At 35.9% G+C, this 22,887-nt stretch overlaps 1 protein-coding gene across 17 annotated transcripts in view; it reads left to right on the top strand.

The window, feature by feature from the left end:
* Positions 1-22,887, top strand: part of MEF2C (myocyte enhancer factor 2C) — a 168,958-nt gene that overhangs the window by 61,948 nt on the left and 84,123 nt on the right. For 12 of the 17 annotated variants that reach the window (XM_066273793.1, XM_066273787.1, XM_066273782.1 and 9 more), the window contains 2 exons: positions 12,935-12,986; positions 14,801-14,993. In XM_066273793.1, coding sequence (XP_066129890.1) covers positions 14,940-14,993 — 54 coding nt within the window. In that variant the 5' untranslated portion in view covers positions 12,935-12,986; positions 14,801-14,939. Of the gene's footprint in view, positions 1-11,542; positions 11,674-12,934; positions 12,987-14,800; positions 14,994-22,887 lie in introns of those variants that run through there. The other 5 variants (XM_066273781.1, XM_066273783.1, XM_066273796.1 and 2 more) reach the window with 2 other exon arrangements.

The raw sequence follows: 22,887 nt of genomic DNA, 5'->3' as shown, positions 1-22,887 counted from the left end.
AAATATGATTAATGGTTCAGAGTTCATAATATGACCTTGGTCTTTATAACTGCTTAACTGCTGGAAGCTAAAATGAAGCTACTCTTCAATACAAAAAAAATACAAAAGGAAAACCAATTATATCTGTCCAGGCTGTTACACATCTCTGTCAGCTTATTGTTTTTCTAGGACTATATCCTTTGGAGATGCATTCTGACCTCATTTTCTCTTACACCTTGATTGAATTCATACCGTTTAGGAACTGAAAGGGCCCTGTAGAAATTGAACCCAGTACCCATTATGTGTCTCTGGAAAATGAAACTCAAAGGAGCTGACTGGCACAAACACATGCAGCTGGTGTGTGGCAGAACCCACCCAGAGCCGGACTCCAGTCCGAGCTTTCTTTCCACTGCGCTGCACCACTCCTTGGTACCTTGGGCTTTGGAAACAAATTGTACTAAATACTAAATATTTTATTAATATTTTTACTTTAAAAGAGCAGCAATTTTCTGCACCTGATATTATGTTTGTGTTTCTTTGTAAAGCTAAAAGAATAATTTTTCATTGTTTGATCAATTATTTAACAATATCATTGTTTTCCTTGAGCCAGGCACTAAGCTTAAGTGTTGGTTTCGGGCATTTTAGCAGTCTAGTATATTCAGTCATCAGAGGGAAGAAACTTGTCCCTTTCTTTAAAGCTAGGATTTCCCAAAGGATAGTCCAGATAAATTTGAAAATACTCCAGATTCTGGCATCTAGTAAATTGAAGATTATGAAAAGTCCTACAGCAAAGAAATTCATTTTCTTAATTTTTATTTTGATTTTCAGGCTATTTATTTATTTATTTATTTTTGAGGAAGAGCTTGTTAGCATCCTTAGGAACCAGTGATCTTTGGAACCCACTTTGCTATTTCTCAAGAGAGTCATGAGGTTTCTTCCACCAATGAGTGCTTTATTTTGGATCCTAGGTTTTAGAGAATCAGAGTTTAAAAAAAACAACAACTCCATTTTAGTAACTTCTGATCCGCAGTAGCATGGTCTTTTTCACAAGGGAAGTACTGTAATACTTCCCATGTAGTATTATCTGCCAACGATGACTTGGGCTATCCTTGAAAATAGCCTGGGATAGAATGTGTAGACATGCCGAGATAAGGAGCCTTCCTCCAGGCCTGGGGTCTAGGAGCAGACTCAGCTACAGCACACTTGCTCTGCGCTGCCGGTCGAATGGAGAAAACGTTCTGTTCATCTGAAAACACCTCTATAACTAGCTCTCTGACAGTTTCACTTTCCATATCCCCTCAGTTCTAAACATGTGGAAAAAGAGATAAAGAAAGGTGATGAAATGAAAAAATGGAGTGGGGAATGCTACAAATAGAAGAAACTTGTATTTTCATGCCTGCTTTGTATGCAGTTATGACCGGGTTTTGAAGGGAAAAAGAGGTGTCCTCTAAAGGTCGTTTCACAAGATAGGCAGGGAGGGAGGGAGGTGAGGACGCAATGTGAAAAAATGGTTAGCATTGAGAATAAAAACCAAACGCTATGTTGGTGTTTATTAGACTGTACATCTGTACCATGATTGATTTCAGAAAAGAGAGAAGATAGTTTTGATTTTATGAACTTTTTGAATTTATGATTTTTTTCAGAGCATTTGATCAATAGCAAATAAAAGTAGATTAGTGTTAATTTTGGTTTTACAAATTACACAGCTTGCTCTATTTTAAAATTGACAAATTATGTTCACCAAATAGGAAATAAAATGAAATGATGAAATAAAGGATCACATCTATAACACTCCTCCAGAAAAGTGTCAGGGGAGGAAGAATTGGAAATATATGCCCATTCATTACATAATGTGATGTTACATAGGACATTTTGACCCTCTCTCCTTACTTAAAATTCTGTAGTTTTTTCATTGGACATTTCTATTTTGCAACTTTTAAAATTAAAGTATCTATTGTCCTGTGATCATGTTCTACATAAATGTTCATATTTCTTAAATTTTGCATTTTTTCCTTAAAAATGCTGTAATTAAAAAAAATACTAGATGATTCCATTTGTCTATTCATTCTAAGTTGGAAATTAATCTGTTTGGCTTGAGGCTATATAGCTTACTCATTAGATGGGTATGTCCAAAGATATGTGAATATTTCCCATACAATGAGACACTGGGATTTTCAAATATTGCTGAGATCTTAATCAAAACTGTGCTGATTGCTTGGGAGTTGGGCCCTATGAGAAAGGAAATAAATCAACCTAACACAATGACTCAGTTATATTAGTAATAATGTAAATTTTTTTTATTTCTAAGAGATAAAAAATACAATTAAAAAAATTATTCTATATTTTACATTTGCAGAAAATGTGTATTGTATTTGTCAGATTATTCATGGTGCTGTCTATATTTAGCATTGCAAAATGAACTTATTTCAACTAGTAGGATTGCTTTTAATGAAATAATTCACATTTCCAGAAAAGACACACTTTTGGATTCAATTAAAATTAATTTAGAAATTTTTGCATTATTATATTCTCATATATCCCCAGTGCTTTAAGTGATTTATAACTTTTATAAAATCATATAATATTGAATTAAAGAACTAGGTTTACATGGTAAATATATGAAATTGAATTGTGTCCAACTGAATTTTTACAAATGAACGTGGCTCTGAATTTATTTGAGCTTCACAACCTCATCACAGTATAAATGTGTTATTATTCCCATTCTACAGATAAGGGAACTGAGGTTTAGGAAATTATGAATTAGCCCTGTTTGTACTACCAGTGACCAAGTGCTGGAGTATTTATTTTTCTAATACTGCCTAATTCCATCTGCAGTTTAAATCACACCTCACATGTTACGTTCTTAACCTTTCCCTGACAGTGCTAGTCACCTCTGCCCTTCCCTGTTCAGTTACCCCCTAGCCTATTCTACTGTGGTATTTGCTTTATAGCACTTCTCTAAAGTCATCATATTGGTGTGCTTGTTTATTGCCTCTTTAAAACATGTTTTGTGAAGAGCAGGACCTTTGTTTTGTTCACAGTGGTGTCCCTGGCACCTACTATCATGTTTGACATTTTTATGTCTCTGTGAGTAATGATCAAACTTTTTCATTGTTTGCTGTAATATTAAGCATCATGATTTTGGCTCATGGTCTTCAGTGAAGTCAGCTTAGCCAGGATTTGATTGCTTACATGTTCCAAGCTGAAGTTAAGTTTAAAATCTATGATACAAATATACCAAATACATATATAGTTACACGTAATTCATCGATACCGAAGGTGGCAGGTAGCCTGCATTGCATCCTGACAGAGGATCTGCACTGTGTTCATGTATCTTAATCTCATGTCTGACATTTAACTCTCACCCTTCTGACCACCGACCCTGACAAAAGTTCTGAAGTATTAAAACCATGTGTTACACAGCCCAAGCGTGTTTTACAGTGACCGGGGCAGTCCTGGAGAGTCCTCTTGTCCTGGAGTTATGCACAGATAAAGGGAGGATATAGTTTTGAGAGGAATGCTATAACTACAAAGTGCATCCTGAAGGCCATTTAGCTCACAATGAAGGTCTGTGTTTTAAAATAGCACTATAACAAAGTAACTACAGAGTTTTGGCAAGGGCTCTGACTATTTATAGAACTAAGTAAGGCATAGTAAATAGTGCCACAGTACCCAGTTCTCCTTTGCCATAACCCCAAACTTATGAGAAGCTCTGTAATTATATTTTTCTACTTAAAAAAAATCATAGTAGCCATTATCAGTTTAACCATACGGAAGCTGAGACTGAGATTTCTTTTTTAAATGCATAGTTTTGATTTCCAACAGCTGCACTGGGTCTTTAATCATATATTATCTTTATGAAGCCTTTTTCTAACATATGTTAATTGGCTGTTTTCTGTGACAAATTATGAGCTCTTACTTTGATGAGGTTCAATTGCAATCATGTTGGAGTCGAGTATGTGGAGTTTCCACCCCTGCTGGTTCCTCAAACCACTACAAACATCCGCACGTCACTGCAGTGCTGAGTAATGGCAGGATTTGGGCTGGCTGATTTCACTACAGATTTTTTTTTTCCACAGGATATTTTCAGCTTCTTTGTACTAAATCTGTTGCAGGGTTTGCCCTTTTTAGCAGAAGCATGCTCTAAAATTAACATCAAATCTTACTGGAGATTACTGTAATACAGTGAGAAATATTTCATAATGCAACACCCCAGCATCTGCTTTGCTTTACTAACATTTTAGTACTTTTATCATACATTGTTTGAAAGCCAGTCAGATGTGAGGTTGGTAACTATTTTCTAAATCATCAGCCTTTTGGAATAAATATTTTGAGTATTTCTCTTTTGAGAACAGTTACTTACTGAGATGATCAAGCATATATTTATCTCTCATAAAGAAAATGCCTGTACTGTTTTTTATAGGTGTTGCCAAACATCAGCATGTTAAAGATTTCATTGTGTTTTTTTTTCTTTGCAGTTACATCTAATGGTCAAGTAATAAGAATTACATGTTTCATCAAGATTAATGTCCTATAAGATGCATAGCGTCTATTTGAGTTCTCTGTCCTGATGTCCAGGTTTAATGATTAGGGTGAACAGATATGTTCTAATCCATCGGCTCTAAGAACTGTGACAGATAAACGGCATCAGATACTAACAGATGACAGTGATAGCTGTAGTTGGACAAAATATAAAAAATACAGTGCATGTATTTCAATTCATAGGAAAGTAGTCGAGGTAATGGACTAAGAAACTGTGTCAAAGGTGAAGGACTCTATAAACCAAGGGTCGGGAACCTTTTTGGCTGAGAGAGCCATGAATGCCACATATATTAAAATGTAATTCCGTGAGAGCCATACAACAACCCGTGTACATTACACATTATCCAATAAAAATTTGGTGTTGTCCCGGAAGACAGCTGTGATTGGCTCCAGCCACCCGCAACCATGAACATGAGCGGTAGGAAATGAATGGATTGTAATACATGAGAATGTTTTATTTTTTATTTATTTATTTTTTGTATTTTTCCGAAGCTGGAAATGGGGAGAGACAGTCAGACTCCCGCATGCGCCCGACCGGGATCCACCCGGCCCGCCCACCAGGGGCGAAGCTCTGCCCACCAGGGGGCGATGCTCTGCCCCTCTGGGGCGTCACTCTGTTGCGACCAGAGCCACTCTAGCTCCTGGGGCAGAGGCCAAGGAGCCATCCCCAGCGCCCGGGCCATCTTTGCTGCAATGGAGCCTCGGCTGCGGGAGAGGAAGAGAGAGACAGAGAGGAAGGAGAAGGGGAGGGGTGGAGAAGCAGATGGGCGCTTCTCCTGTGTGCCCTGGCCAGGAATCGAACCCGGGACTTCTGCACGCCAGGCCGATGCTTCACCACTGAGCCAACCGGCCAGGGCATTTTATATTTTTAACATTATTATTATTATTTTTATTAAAGATTAGTCTGTGAGCCAGATGCAGCCATCAAAAGAGCCACATCTGGCTCACGAGCCATAGGTTTCCGACTCCCGCTATAAACCATGGTTCTCCAATGCTAACACTGGGGGGTCAAATTTCCATACAGGTATTAGAGTTTAAAATAAAAAGAGCCGGATGTGAATAGGAGCCACTCCTCCTCGTGAGGCCGATTTTAATCAGCCATCTCCCTGGAGTGGCGCACAATCAATGAGCTCTCAATCCTCAGGCTACCTGTGCTCAAGAGAAAGGCCTGGGAACATCATTACAGAGCTTACAATCGAGCGTATGTGAAAAAATTAAAGCAGAAATTAGGGGAAAGAAGGTTAACTTCAGAAGTCTTACTTTGGTGCCATTCTTTTAAAGGGTCATAAAGAGATCGTTTCAGATGTTAAAAAAAAAAGAATATTAAGGTTCACTCAGTGTTGATACTACATACAAGATCATGGTAAATAATGAAAGTTACTGATTTCTGTTAGCCAGAAGTGTGTAAGCGTGTACATTATTTTGAGAAGATAACATATGGGTCGATTTCAGCATGAGGAAATAGAAAGTTTTTTATTCATTAATAGCACACTGCTAGAGAGAATGGCTTCAGCAGTCCTGCATAATACTTCAGTGTAACTGCAAAGCACTTTATGCACTGTGTCTTGAGTTAGTGTACTCAAGGAAATGTAGTTCTACTTGATAAGACACATACTTAATTGGCTTTAAGAAAATAAACCAAGGTAAAGAATGACGTGTAAATGAAACAGAGAACTTGGCACTTGACTATATGGAAGCCCATGAGCCATGTGGCTTAATTGGGGCCAGTTGGGATCATTTAATGATTGCTGTCAGAGATTAGATTTAATTCTCCTTATAAGAAGACCACAGTGGGACAGAGTTAAACAAATTGTCATCAGAGCTTTCAGATGAACAAAGCCTTAATTAGGTTGATTAGGATGCTATAAGAGAGATGAAGAGAAATAGAAAAATTGATGAATCACTAGGTTTCATGTTGAGCCACATATAATAGCAATATCAAGTATTTGTATTTTGAGAGATAGTATGGCATTTTGAATATTATATATATTAGCTTGGGAGGTTTTATGTAAACTTTTTTTTTTAATTTAGTTTAGACAAAGGGAGGCAGACTTCCCTTGTTAGACAGACTCCTTCATGCGCTCTGACCAGGATCCACCCGGCAAGCCCACTAAGGAGCGGTGCTCAGCCCATCTGGGGCATTGCTTCCTTGTTCAGCAACCCAGCTCTTCTTAGTGCCTGAGGCAGAGGCCATGGAGCCATCCTCAGCACCTGGGGATTAATCACTCCTATCTAGCCATGGATGTAGGAGGGGAGGGGAAGAGAGAGAGAGAAAGAGAAGTGAGAGGAGGAGAGGTGGAGAAACAAATTGGTACTTCTCCTGTGTGCCCTGACCTCGGAATCGAACTCGGGACATCCACACTCTGGGCCAGTGCTCTACCACTGAGCAAACTGGCCAAGGCCTTATGCAAACTTTTTAAATTTCTAAAATTGAGCCCTGGCTGGATAGCTCAGCTGATTAGAGCACAATCCCGAAGCACAGGGGTTGCTGGTTCGATCTCCGGTCAGGGAACAGGTAGGAACAGATCAATGTTCCTGTTTATCTCTCGCTCTCTTCTCGGATCTCACTAAAGTTAGCTGAAATCTAGAGACAAAAATACCTGACATTCACTGTAAATAGCAGATGACTTGTCAAGCACATTCTTTATAATGAGTAACAGAAATATTGGCAGGGCAGTTGTGTTTCTTCTTAGTTCAAGGTCATCTTTAAGTGTTAGAAAAATTGGGAAGGTAAATGACAAGCAAATTATTTCCAAGTACATAATTTTCAATCATGTCTGAGTATAAAATAAAATAATGCCTTTACTTAGAATGTCCTTTTAACCATAATATAAACTGCGTAATGTGATTATTTACTAGTTAGTGATAATACTCAGGACTACTCAGAAGCCTTACAATATACTGTTTTTGTTTTATCTACACATTATGAAAAAAGTAAAATGTCATTTTTTTTCCATTTGCTGCAGTTTTGCAGGAAAATATTCTTTCTGCACACATACACAGACAAATGTGTCAGTAAGGCTGCAAGTGGTATCCAATAAATACAGACTTTTGAGAGAAAAAATATTGCTTAGTATTTCCATTTTATAGTGAAATGTGATATAGTAAAAAAAGATAATGAACATAACTATTTTTTTCTGACAAGATCAAGAGATGCCTGGAAATTCCAATTTTTGCTATAATACGATGAAAGTGTAGAATAGCAACATCGCCCACTGAAAGCCTAGCTTGCTTCTACAGCTGACAGTTCCGTTGCCCTGGTACTGGTATTGTACAGTGCTTAACTTGCTTTGTTCAATAACAGCTACAAAAAATCCAGCTGCATGTGCTTAGAGAAGCCTACAGCTGGGAAACAGAACACACTGTGGGATGCTAAACCAGCAGCTCGTGCTTTGCGAGGAGGACAGTGTAGACTTTCCCTTTGTGGCAAGCCTTGCCACGTCACTGAATGGCCTTTGAAAGAAAACATGGTGGCTGTACTGTATGAAAAATTAGGAATCAAAGACATGATAAAACACTGAATTAATTACTTAATATGATGTGGAAAGACTAACAATGGTGGTGTAGGCGAATAGCATGAGGCTCTGACATATTTAGACCATTTGGCGTTTATTTTGGCATGGGGAACTAGAATGCTGTTTAAGCAGCGGTGTGAAGGATACATCCAAGACAAAATATACCACAGTTAACCATGACAGGGAGGTTCTGCCTCCCTCTTAGGTATTGTTGACAATACAATACAGTTGCTTAAAGGTATGTGTGTCCTAAATTCTAGAACTGTGTAAATAAAATGATTTATGTCAATGTTAATGGCAGGTTAGGCCCATTTATTAAGTTAATTGCAGGGCTTTTTAAAACGAGTTTCTTTTTAGCCTTATTATATTTCTGACATACATTTCATCTCTTTTTGTCCTTGGGGAAAGATACTAAAGTAGGACTAGAAGCATTAATATAGAGTTTTCAGCAGCCGTGGTCATTGGGAAAATTGACATATTTCCCTAGTTATTTCTACTTTTGCAGCCTGAAGCTCTTCCATGACTGATACTTAAGAGAAACTTCTTAATTTTTGTAACCCTGTAAATTTTTTCTTCGTATAATGATTATTGTTAAGGAATAAATGAAGCAATATCTGTTAAAAGCTTTTCATCATTAATTCTGCAAAGTGAGGTCTTCGTAGTGTAAGTACTGTGATTCACTTGATAGACTTACTGTAGGATAGGGCTGAGTTTATATTTCAAAACTGAATGGTCTTACAAGTTGTAGGCTAGCTTCCCAGTACTACTGTGTACCCAGCACTTCACCTGTAGTACTGGGTTTAATGATTGTAATTATCCTGCAAATGAAGAAGTATATTCCTACCTTTCGTAGGGCAAGTAAACAGTGACTCCAGGGGATTCACTCATCACTCTGTAGTCACTCAGCTTCTAAGTATTGAGCTCGAGTTCAAACCCTGAGCTTCCTGACTTCAAAATCCATTCAGCTTCTACTTCTCAGTATAAATTCTTCTTATTCCATAAATGAGATGCTATATAAATATGACAGAGGATTAAGTATCAGGTTACCAGTTATCACTGTATAGACAAAAATATGAAAGCAATCTTAGTAGTAGTCATTAAAAATAGCAACTGTAGAAAATACTGACCTGAGAGACACAAATCTTAAATTCATTCATTAATCAATCAATTGTATGCTATGAATAGTCTAATCCTACTGTGTATCTGGCACTGGAGAAGATAACTGGGGACCCAAAGTGAGACAAAACATACGTGGCCCACAGGTCTTGAGCAGACATGCAGTTTCCGTTGTGACAGTGCTACGAAGGAAGACAGGGTGTGGGGAGTCCACTTTCGGGAATGTGATGTGCTTGGGAGAGCACAGAATGCTTCCTGAGGGGGTGAAACAGGAAGGAAGGGAAGAAGTTATGGAGGCACAGAGACTGGAAGTAAGAGCATCCTAGGCAGAGGGAATTGCAGATGCAAAGGCCCTGTAGTAAGGAGTTTGGCAGAAAAGACCATTAGCATTATTTATTATTTATATGTGTGATATTACATTACTGAAACTTGAAGATGACTCAAAATTCATCATCCTGGCTCTAAACTGGAATAGATAGAGGAAATAACTTGGCATGATCACATTTATCCAGTGGGAAAGAATTGGCTGTTCTTTTTTTACACATAAGAAAATGAGCATTGGCTGTGTGTCTTTAACATGAACTCAGCTTTCATTTTTAGCTAGGATAAGATAACACTCTGTACAATACATAGTAAGCTTAGAGATATGGAGTGACTTTTAGGACCGAGGAAATATTCTTGAACTCGTAAGATATCACATAGTCAAGTAACAGTAAGAGTAATCATAATTATATCTTTGAAGTTCAGAATACCTCTTATGGGAAAAAAAGTAAAAGTTTACTTGTTCGCTTTAACTAAAATATAATTAGATGTCTCACATGTCTTTCCAACATATCATAAAGTAGAAAGTTAAATGTATCTAGATGTGCCATAATGAGCAACATTTTCCACTTAAAGTAATAATGAATCATTTAATTGTTTGAATCAGTAATACCAATCTTGCAGCAACTGGATTTATGATTATTTTTGTTCCTTATTAAGTATCCAGCTTGTGTGTTTATTTATCAATATAATTTCTTTTGTGATATAGTGTGTTTGGTTTTCATCCTTGAGTTTTTACAAAACATAATATGAAGATGCGAGTGTTAGTGGAGATGTGAGTCAAAGAGAAAGATATTTGCCGGTGTGAGTAAAAGAATGCCAGAATTCTTTCTTTGCAAATTGACATCCCATATTTTAATGTTTTATCATTATTCATTGGCTGTTTTTATTTAAGTGACTGTATTGCTCTTATTATAGCAAAATACGTGCTTTGAAAAGATAAGTTTAGCAGAAGAGAATTAATTTCTTCCCACATCTTTTAATGTGGCATGGCAGTTTCACTCTAAGATCAAAACACGTAACTGAAGGTTATGTTTAATTTCTAAATCAAAGTGTTGTGGGAAGATGATTGAAATTTGAAGATGACTCAGATCCACTTGATATGTGGTTTTGTTCCTACAGAAACCTTATGGTAGACTGCCATTTTCATTTTAGAAAGAACCTAATAGTGATGCGATTATAATAGTTTCTCTTTATACTGAAAGTTTTTGTTACCTACTTTGTTCTTAGTCTGCATTTTCTGAAAGAACTTTGAGGGCTTTAATACCATCGGAACCTATTTTACCCAGTCAGTATATGTCTTTTCCTTTTCTATTTTTTTTTTTTTTTTTTGAAAGATGGGTACCAAGGAGTAATCACTTTATTTTACCAACATTGATTTTTGGACAATTTTATTTTTTACCAAAAATATAATATATCCTTTTGGCTCTTTGATTGTATAAAATTCTTGATTTGCCTCGAAGGGTAAATTAAGATTATGTGACCACATCAACTGTGACAGTTTTTCTGAGGCGTGATAAATGGTAATTGCAGTATATCGTCTTTACCAGAGTGAACTTGTTGGTTTTCTAATTTTTATTTGTTAAAGCAATCAGGCAAAAATCCTAGAGCTGAAATGGATTTTTCTTAGGTGTTTTAAAAATAGAAATTACAATTTTTGCCCCCATGTCTGGATTTTGCTCATTGTCCCTTATCTGAACCTCTCAAAGGCCTCGCTGTGTGGGGTGTGCAACACAGTACACTCAGCCAGTTCTGCTCAGAGAAGGAAGTGAAGAGTTTTGGTTCCCATTTTACACTTCTGGGACAGTTTAGGGAAGGAAGCACCTTTACACCTTTTATTGTTCGTGGTTGCTGACATCATATCCTTCCCTGACCAGTCTGTGCGTGTTTCCTGCCATTCTGTCAAGACTTCTCTGTGTTACTGGGAGGGATTTGTAGGAAGGCTGGAAGGAGGGAGGGAGGAAGGGAGCAAGAAAGAGGGAGGAAGGGAGGGAGTGAGGGAGGGAGAAGGGAGGGGGAGGTGTGTTATCACTCAAGGGAATTTGTTTATAAATGAGAACCAGTGGGAGAAGGATCTTTAGCATCTGTCCATGGGAAATTTTTCTGTACTGGGGTCTCACAGCACTTTGCCTTCATCTGTCTGCTTATGCTGAACTCAAAGAGAACAGAGAAGCCTGCCATAATGAAGTTCCCCTTTTTAGTAAGCAGCCTGATTTTATTTTCCTTATATTTAGGTAAGCAAGCAGAAAAACAATGCAGAAAACTAGGACTCTGTAGAATGTAAATATGGTAGAGCTTTTCTTTTTTCTTTTCTTTTTTTAAATTACTGATTGTTTCTCTGGAACTCTGTCATTTTCCAAGAATACTTCTTTCCTGAAGTAGCGGCAAGCCTGCTGGAATTATTTTAAGCTTAGGGTTGATTGTATGCATTGAAAGTTTTCAACATAACTTGAAATTCTACTACTTGCAGTTTAACTGTTCTATTCCTTTCTTCATGTGCATACCAAACAATGTTACAGATCACTGCAGTTATATAATCTCTTTTTCAGCTTCTTGGGGCTTCCTACAAATTAATACTTGGAACCAATCTTACAATATAATTTTTGCATAAAAATCAGGTTAGAGAAGTAATTATGCTAACAAAACAAATACTGAGCTGTTATTGACCTTCCTCTCTTTGAATTTTTACTGAGAGCCTTGAAATTGGTGATTCATAATCAAATGTTCTAAGCCATATGTTTCATAACACATTTTACTTAAGGAAAAGTCCCATCATCACCACATATTACTGCACATATATACTTAATGGTATAAAATTTTGCATTGTAGAAATCTTCAAAAGGCAACACTTGAAGAAATACTCATTTTTACAGAAAAAGGAATATTTTAATTTTATTGAAATTTACACTTGCTTCTCTATACATTATCTTGCATATTTCATAAAGGAAACTACATTCAGTGGCATTTTTATCAACTATTGAATATTTATATTTGACATATATATCAATTTCTTCTAGCAATATACTTTTTTGTCATGTTTTAAGAATTAAAAAAAATCCTTGCTCTGCCCTTTTGAAGAAGTGTCTCTCGTGTCAAAGCTGTGAGTACAGGGTGGCTGTTGTACGGAGAAACTCTCCTGAGTCTGGTGCGGCAGGAACCCTCTCCGTCCCGCAGAGCAGGCTTTTCTCCAGGGGTGTGTCTCCACTCGTCTGTCTGGGTATTTGTATTTTGAAAGCAGGATCTGTAGAAGTTCTTGTCTTGCCAGCCTTGTCACCACACTCTAATCTGCTCACCCTGACCTTCCACCTTAAAGTGAATAAGCGCTTAGGCAGGCATAGTCCTGTAAGCCGATAGTGCCTCGGCCTCAGCTAAATGAAAGAAAGGAAATCATCCTATTTGCATTTGCTGTGGATTCATGGGTTGGCGTTTCTGTGATAACGGAAGCCTATGCGTCTCTTTAGGGTCTTGCACATGGATGGAAAATACCATTCTAACTTGCTGCTTGCTTCTAAGGTAAGACTATACAAAGCAGAGGGAAGTTGCCCACTTGAGTGATATTTAAGACCATTTCTAAAAATAGGTAAATGGACAGTGGCAACAGTGAATATATGATGCAATTGTGCTTTGTGGATTTTTGTGTTTTAATGTGATTTAATATATCTTAATATAGCTAGTTTTTTCATGTGTATTTGTCAAATGTATGTTATTTATATAACTCTCTAAAACTTTTGAGCTACTTCTAACATTTAAAATTACCGCTGGAGTAATAGTTTTTGATGAGCACTGTGTGGTCATGATGTTACTCAATACATACATGTACTCTCAGAAGCAGAAGTGAGCTGCAGTTTAATAGAAAGGCATTGGCCAAAAGAGAATTGATGGTTTTAGTATTTAAGCAGCGCTTAATCCACCAGAACTAATTATATCATAATAGCTTCTGCAAAGAGATAATCACAGAAAACTTAAAATTTTTAAAAAATTACTCAAGGTGATGAAGAATTTAAAAATTAAATTAAATCAAAAGAGCGCTGATGATCAGACCAAGTATGTAACACTTTCCTGTTCCAATAATCTTGAATTGGAGCCAACTAATCTATTAAATAGCCAGGTTATTGGCTTAGCGTTACATAATACACCTGGGAATTTATCAGGTTGGTTGGCAGACACCAGCTAAAATACACAGGGAAATTCTGGGTGGTGTGTAAAGAAATTGCGCCCTTTGACATGAGACGGTACAGAATAACTGAGGCTGTCGCTGCAAATGAACAAGCTTTTCTGTTAACTTCCACATTTCACGGCAATTCACTTTTAATCGAATATTTTCAGATGTACTTTAAAACAAAGTAAAGTATATACTTTAATACTGGGCTTAAAATATTAAATTAAATAATACTAGATTCTCTGGGTTTATCATATATTATTGATGATCATTTCTTTAATATTAATTCATGACCAATAGTAATATTAAACATTTCTTTAATATTAATTTAGTGTATAATAGCAAGCTTCAATAACTTTGTGTATTGCCCCTAAAGAGACACAGGTGTTTTTTAAAACATTTAAATTGAGAGCACTGATGTCTTATTATAAAAAATGTAGTTATAAATGGAGTAATATTCTAATTTTTGCACCTTTTTTTTCTTTTCTATGAATGATACTCTTTTTGGATTCTTGTATTGAAGATATAACTTAAGCGCTTTCAAAAGGAAAAGATCTTATAGCTGCTTGCTACATAAGATTAAATATCTTATATTCTTTTTACGTTTTCGTAGCCGTGACTTTTAAAAATAAGATTAAAAGGATTTAGATTTAAATTATTTGACATTTACATCGATCAAATAGCACTTTCATAATAGTCCATCCTATTTGCATAACGAGGGACGTTATCACCTCTGCTGTCAAAACATGAGATTGTTTTCCCTTCAGAAATGAATAGGCTGCCCTACTTAGCATACCCAGGTACATAAAGGTTCATTAACTCTCTGATTTAGGTAATTTTTCACAACAGAAGGGTGAAAATAGTCACTTAATTTTATTAGAAAACATTAAGAATCTCTTTGTAAAAGATATGTTTCCACTGTCGGGCTTTAAAGCATAGTTCTCGTCATTTAAATGACCTGTTAAATTACTTATGAAATTATTTTAATTATAAAAACAAACCGATCCCACTTGATGTGCTCCTGCATGTGATATATCATATACTTTTTAGAAGCACTTTATTTCATTCATTTGATTGGCTTACTGCCATGTAGTTGTTGTTTTTAATTAGAGTATGTTCTGTGAAACTGACTTGCTGTTACAGGGGTGTTTTTCTTTTTTGTTCGCAGGAACAAATGCAGGAATCTGGGAACTGAGCAGTGCAAGTGCTGAAGAAGGAGATTTGTTTGGAGGAAGCAGGAAAGAGAGAGAAAAGGAAAGAAAAAATACATAATTTCAGGGACGAGAGAGAGAAGAAAAACGGGGACTATGGGGAGAAAAAAGATTCAGATTACAAGGATTATGGATGAACGTAACAGACAGGTGAGTGGGGTTACCTTTTTGTAAATAGTCCTTATTTATATGGACTATTTATTACATTTTCCCTAGATATGGTAAGGGTCCTGAAAACATTTTGAACTTATAAACATCCATTGAGAGAAGTGTTAGTGAATGAAACGTGCCTAGTTTAAGTACTAATAGACTCATATATTAAGGGGGGAGAGACCACCTTATCTTTTAGTAATATAGTTTACACACTTATGATTATTCACTTTTTACTTCAACCTGATTCTAAGTAAGAGCTGTACTTGTGCAATATAAGTAACTTAATAACTAAGAATTAATAAGCATAGTGTTGCTACATTATATGCATCATCAAAGATATTCTTATATTCATGGACACAAAGCGTTTTGTGATGATTCATTTAAAAGGTTTATTATAGACTAAATATCCTGAATAAAAATGGCTTTCATTCTATTCACAGACTTTGAAATATATGCAAAATATTTAATATGTCCTGATAACAGCAATAAGCACCCACATAAAATATTAGTATCTTAAAATATATAAACAAGAAGTATTAGTTAATTCATACTACTTTCTTTAAACCCTGATTTTTATAAACTTAGAGGCAGATGATATTAAAATTTTTCTATAACTCCAGTGATAATATCTGCATGATATAACTAATCTGTTCTAAAGACATTATACATCCAAAAGTTCTATTCAACAAAGACACGTTATGACAAATACCTGTGATCTGACTACTGTACTTTTCTTCACACTTGGGGAGAGTGGTAGACAGTGTAAGGAGAGGTGGTGGATTGTAAGTATTTTGCTGTTAAATATCAAATAAGAGTTCCTGGGAGAGAAATGACAGTACTGCCAGAGCCCAGCCATTGCAGATGGAGAGACAACCTGTAAGACAGGCATGCTTGACCAGGGAAGAGAGAAGCTTGCCTGTTCCCTGTTTAAACTAGGGAGAGCAAAGAGGACAGCTTTGAAGATGCCCTACAAGACTGTAATTTCCCTTACATGAAGACACTCTATCTTCTGTATTGTCCTTTTCTATTTTCTTGAACTTATGACACTAGAACTGATTCATGGTTTAAAATATACTGCTCACAAAAATTAGGGGATATTTCAAAATGAATATAAAGCTATAAAATGTCCCCTAAGTTTTGTGAGCAGTATATTATGTTGTTACAAGTGTAAATTATAATTAATAGGCATTGTTATTTATGCTGTCAAATCCAGTATGCTATTAAGAGGTAAAGAAACTTTTTAGATTTTTATGTTTATAATTGTTTAACTTGTTATATTCAAGATACAAATACTTAAACTATTTTTGACTGAAAATTGAGTTAAAGGATGACTAATGCTAAGATTTATACTGTATTTACGCAGTATTTTTCTACATATTGTTTATTGGTATATGGGTCAAGCCAAAAAAGCAGTATTTTTTCAATATAAAACCACAGTATTTTTTAATTTGTTTATAGATTGAAATTAAAATTAAAACTGAATTATTGAACATCATGTAACTTGACTGTTTAGAACAGGGGTCGGGAACCTTTTTGACTGAGAGAGCCATGAACACCACATATATTAAAATGTAATTCCGTGAAAGCCATACAACAACCTGTGTACGTTAGGCATTATCCAATAAAAATTTGGTGTTGTCCCGGAGGACAGCTGTGATTGGCTCCAGCCACCCGCAACCATGAACATGAGCGGTAGGAAATGAATGGATTGTAATACATGAGAATGTTTTATATTTTTAACATTATTATTATTTTTATTAAAGATTTGTTTGTGAGCCAGATGCAGCCATCAAAAGAGCCACATCAGGCTCATGAGCCATAGGTTCCCAACCCCTGGTTTAGACCCACTTATTTGTACTAGAATTCATTTTGGGTACAGTAAAAAAGTATATAAATTAGCACCTATACTTTATGAATAATACCAAATAATTTTTAGGTTCATAAAACTCATTGTATCTTCCTTTTGCTTGCAAAGAAAGAAGAAAAGTTTGCAGGTGGAATTCATGAGCTTTCTTTATACTTTATAAAGAAACATAAAACTCATTCAGGGATATAGGAATTTTAACACCATACTTTTGAGCTAATAATTGAACATCTTTTCTTAACTTAAATATAGTTGTGTCTACAATTGCTATGACTCTCACCCATTTTAAAAGTCATAATTACTTTAGGAGAAGAAAGATTATTTAAATTCAGCTTAGTTCATCTTTTTCTTAACCCTGAAGACAAATCTCTTCATTTTACTCTACAAAATTTAGGATCTATTTACTTCTTTTTTTTTTTAAGTCTTAGTAGCTGAATTACAGGGAGTAGGCTCTGTAATTCAACAGTCTTATTAAATAGAATTAGTAACATTGTAAACTGCTATGTTTTAACATGAATTTCAGTGGTTATTTTAGATGCCATTGACAATTTTCAACAGCCATCTTACTTATAAATATTTGTCATGCATGCTTCTCACATACTCCAAGAGCGGTCATAAGAACCATTGGGGAGAAAGGTTACAAGAGGTAGGTCACTTCTAACAGTCAATACCCACAAATCTGCAATAGTGTGTCACACAAAGTACGGAGGTACCCCACACTGGACTTCCTTTAAACTGTGTGTTCACATGTTGAAAAGAGAAAGGTCACTGCGTGGCCCTTGTTGAAGATTCCTCCACTGTAGACTCCTTAATGGAGCCTCACACGATAGTTCACAGGCACTTTTTCTGAAAAGTAGTAAAAGCCTGCTCTGCCATTATAGGTGTTTATTTGGCAATACAGAGAACAGGGTGTGTTTTTACAGAGTAAGAAATACAGGTGTAAAGTGTGAAATGAAATATTGCAGAGCTGATGTGATAAGTTGTATATCATTTAGAAATGAAACTCTGGTAAAACAGAGCAGCTCACAGTTTAAATTGAATTTTGCCCTTATTTTATCTTTTATAATGGAAGTAGGGAACAGCTAAAATTCAGAAACTCCAATTGTACACTTGTAATATAGTTTAAGGGTGGGAAAATATTAACACAGTTTTAAATTTTCCAGAGTTTCTAAGAAAACTAGATGGATTTCTTAAGCTAATATGTGAAAATAAAATCTTGAATTCTCAATTTGTTTTATAGAAATTTTCAGATAACTTAATAAAAGAAGCTACAAGTTCCAAGAACTACAGTCCCATTTACAGCTGAATAATTATTTATTTATTAAATCTACAAATATTCAATTGCAGTGTGCCTAACATTACGTATTCAATGATAAACAAGAAGAATCACATCCCACTTACCAACTATTGCAAAAGTCAGCCAACTTTCTCTGTCAAGGGCCAGATAGCAAATGTTTTTGGTGACCCATGCTCGGCCCTACCCCAGTGCTTAAAGCAGCCACGGACAGGTGCAGGTGACTAAATGAGCCTGTGTTTAGTAAAACTCGACAGACGAAAGGAAGGTGGGGCGGGAGACAGGCTCAGTTTGGCCTGTAACTTGCAGTCATAGTTTATGGATCTCTGACCTAGTGGGATTAATCAGCCAGGAAATACATAAATATATAACAAAAGTTTTGTTCATATGTGCTATGAATGAAATGATCAAAGTGCTATGAAGGAACAGCAGGAGGTGCTTTGTTTAGATGGGGTCAGAGACGTGCCTCTGAAGGTGGGAGTGTTAAGACTGTCAGACCCAGCAGGTGACAGCATTCTAGAGGGAACAGGATTTGCAGAGCTTCTTGAAAAAAGAAAGAGTTTTCTCAGAAACCCTCATGGAACTTGACCCTCGTGTGTATAACTTTAGAGAGATAAGTGAAAAAATTGAATTCTAGTCAGAGCCCAAATCATGCAAAGCTTTGAAGTCAGTTAATACTAAGAAGTGGCCAAGGTTTGAGCCCAAATCTTTCAGATTAAAACACAAAATACATCATTTTCTCAACTAAATCTTACTCCCTCCTATATAGTATAATGGCTAAGAGCATAGTATTAGGTCATAGCTTTTCCCAAGTACATCATACTGCACCCAGTCTAGTATAATGATAATGAGCACAGTTGTAGAGACACACACACACCTAGTTCTGGTACCAGTTGTGCCACCTACCTAGCTGTATGGCCCTCTAGCAAGTAACTTAACATCTTTGAGTCTCATCAATTCCCTCATCAGTAATAGAGTGAAGATTTAAAAAATAGCACCACCAGACCTGTGGTGGCGCAGTGGATAAAACGTCGACCTGGAATGCTGAGGTCTCAGTTCAAAACCCTGGCCTTGCCTGGTCAAGGCACAGAAAGGAAGCCATTACTGAGTTGATGCTTCCTGCTTCTCCTTTCTTTCCTCTCTCTCTCTCTCTCTCTCTCTCTCTCTCTCCTCTCTCTAAAAATCAATAAATAAAATCTAAAAAAAATTTTTTTAAAGCTAAAAAAAATTAAAAGTACCTACCCCATTAGGTCACTGAGATAATTAAAATAAGGAATAAAAGTAAAGCACCTAACATTTAATAAATGCTTAATAAATTTCCATATTAAGCTATTTCTACTAAGACTCATGCTCTTGGCTCTGGCTGGTTGGCTCAGCGGTAGAGCGTTGGCCTGGTGTGTGGATGTTCCAGGTTCGATTCCTGGTCAGGGCACATAAAAGAAGCACTCATCTGTTTCTTCACCCCTCCACCTCTCGCTTTTCTCCCTCCCCCCCCCCCTTCTCCTCCCGCAGCCAAGGCTCAATTGGAGCGAGTTGGCCCCGGGCACTGAGGATGGCTCCATGGCCTCTGCCTCAGGCGCTAAGAAGAGCTCAGTTACTGAGCAATAGCACAACACCACAGATGGGCAAAGCAACGCCCCCTAGTGGGTTTGCCAGGTGGATCCCAGTCCAGGTGCATGTGCAAGTCTGTCTCTGCCTCCTCTCCTCTCACTGAACAATAATTAAAAAAAAAAAGACTCATGCTCTTTGAACCATGTTATAATTAATATGACAACTCCTGCTCTGTGTAGTACACTAAAAATGGTGCCTGAACCTTCATTGCACCAGGGTTTTTATCCTGTAAAAGTATCAGGGAGCTGGAAGGAAAGTGGAACAGAGTAGAGCAGGAGTGCAGAGGAGTCTTTGAAAGCTAAAGGAGTGAGAGAATCATTTCAGAGAACTGGCTGATGGAAGATGAGGCTGGTGGATGAAAAGAGAATCGCAGAGCATTTGCAGAGCCAGGCTTGTGACAAGGATGGGGAGAAGCAGTGTCCTAAGTTCTACACTGTGGGCCTTATTTTCAAATGCATGTTACTAACCAAATTATTTCAAACTACTGATCACTGTTTTTATCACTTCCAACTTCCAGCTTATTCTAAACCGACCATTTCAGTCTCTCCATCTGCACTGTTTTTATACATTAGGCACCTTCACCAATTAGGCAGTCATCTTTTCTTCCTTCACACAGAATCAGTTTTTTACTGTTCTCTGAAACAACCAGATGTTTAAATGAGTTTTGAAAAATATACCTAGAAACCTGTGATATCTGTTGTACCAGAAAGAAAGACATAAAAATCAGACATACTTAACTTAAACCTGTTTACTTATACATTTGTATTTAAACTTTTTAGTTTTCCTACTTTGAAAGCATAGGAGAGGTAAACCAAAATTTATTTGTGTGACATTTTATAAAAAGACATTTAAATAACTAAAGGGGGAAAATATTTAACAAATAACACAGTTAAATTCTACTGTAGTAATTTTAAGGGAAAAAATCCAATGTCTTAAGTTCTTTTCCATCATATCTGACACACTAATAGTTTTTGCCAGCTAACAGAATTTTATATATTGTAGTTATCAGTGCAATAACTGGAGCACAAATTAAAGACAATTAGCAGCATTCTCCTGTTGATAGAACAGCAGATCCCCTTATCACTTAAAAGAATCCAGAGTTCATAGCTGTTAAAATTTTTTACTTTTTCTATAGAGATTTTATCAAATGACTCTCTTTCAAAAAGAACAAGTTTTCTCCTTCCTCCTGTATGCTACTAGTTTAGGTTTTTCTTAGAATATTAGCTAAAATTTCAATGGAATTTTAACCGTACCATTCTGTTCCTTCATGGTGCTAATCCATAATAGCAGTATATAAAAGGGCTAATTACAGATCTAAACTTGAAAGTTACAACCTACTAACCTAATAGAACATTTGTTGAAATTAATATAGATTCACTCTTTAAATGTGAGGAACTGGACATTTTAGAAATACAAATAAATTGCTTCAAGAAAATAACTGATGAATCGTGAACCATGAGTTGAAAAAATAGAATAATCTAGTCACAGTGTTCTTTTGTCATCTCCACAGATAAAACTTCCAGACTTGTCAGTTGCTTGTATTCATATCAAGCAAGTGTATATTGAGAGAAAATTATGCTTTAAATACTATAGTAAAGCTATTCGTATTAAGTTATGAATATCTGGAACCTCATTTCAGATCAAGTGACTAGAAAGTTCAGTCACTGCCAAAGTGTTGATTTTTCTACCTCTTAATCCAAAATAAACCTGCAAATACCTCATAATGAAGATTTTGTCTTTTTCCCCTCAGCATCATTTCTAAATAGTATTAAAATTTTATTAAACTTATTTTATTTGAATGAAATTAGCATGTGTCATAGTAATATATTAGGACATAGTAATACATCTCAGAATTGAATTATAGGGTATATTGATGTATCATGTGGATGCCTTCTTTAAAATTCTCCATTCATTATAAGTGAAACCATTCTTTCATTAATCTTAAAATCACTAAGACGAAAGTTTTTGTTGAAATTACTGGTGATTGAAAATACTGAAAAAAAGCTAAACTATACTTTCAAGAATTTTCATACACAAGAAAGCGGTAGCCAGAGTGTTCAGATATCTGTTGAACAGCCATGTTTTCAGGCTATTCATTTATATTGTAATTTTAGCAATTTGAAAACAGTTCACAAATGGTCTGTCTCCCTCCTGTACAGTTGAACCGTAATGAAGTATACCACACACTTTTACATCACATAGGTGTGGGATGTTTTATATTTATGCAGCTAGATCTACTCCTTTACTGCAGAAAAGGTATTATCTCAACAGTGGTGAAATTCACTCAGCTTTACTTTGTAGAAAATCCAAGAGAGGCCAGAATGTTTGCAAGGAAAAAGAAGCTGTTCGTCTAGAATGCTATCACTGGATTTAAGAAATAAGCTCTCTTTAAACTTGAGGGCTTCAAGACTTTTTGCTGTTTCAATCTAATTTGTGAATATCATAAATTTCCATTTAGAACTGTAATTTTTAAAAATCCTGATGTTTGGGTTTATTGTATCTTAATCATTTTGTGTATAAAGTTGATATTGAATGGGACCTTCCACTTCTGCAAATGCATGCACACACCTTGTTTGCTACAGGTCACCTTTTGCTTTGCAAATGCACAAACTCTGTGTGACATTGTATTACTGAGAAACCAACACTAAAAATATTAACATTATAAATAGACCACATAAACCAAAAGGTTTCTTCCAAACTGTAGATTAAAGAACATGTTGCTGATTGTTTCAAAAGCCATGTCCTTTGCAGTCTAGACTTATTTTAACATTGTAATTTATTCATTTAAAATGAGCTCTTTCAAAAATTGTTATGGTGAAAGTATTTTTAAAATTTACATCCCAACATACCCTTATTGAAAACAATTGGGAGCACCCCCCACCTCAGATTAATGACTGGTTTAAAAAAAAACCCACATAATTAAATTGAACTAAACAAAATTCCATAATATGGATATATATTTGCATTTCTTTGAAATACGTTGGACCACTTATAAGAATAAGAGAACCACTCTAAATGTTTGGAAATTTGACTTTTAATTTTAAGTTGGAAGAGTTTAAGAAATCACTAACATTTAAATAATATTTCAACAAATGTGACTGTTTGAAAACTAAAACCGAGAC

Source organism: Saccopteryx bilineata, chromosome 4, assembly GCF_036850765.1.
Source record: "Saccopteryx bilineata isolate mSacBil1 chromosome 4, mSacBil1_pri_phased_curated, whole genome shotgun sequence".
Classification (NCBI taxonomy): Eukaryota; Metazoa; Chordata; class Mammalia; order Chiroptera; family Emballonuridae; genus Saccopteryx; species Saccopteryx bilineata.
Note: the sequence above shows the minus strand (reverse complement) of the source record. Positions and strands in the feature narration are given on the sequence as shown.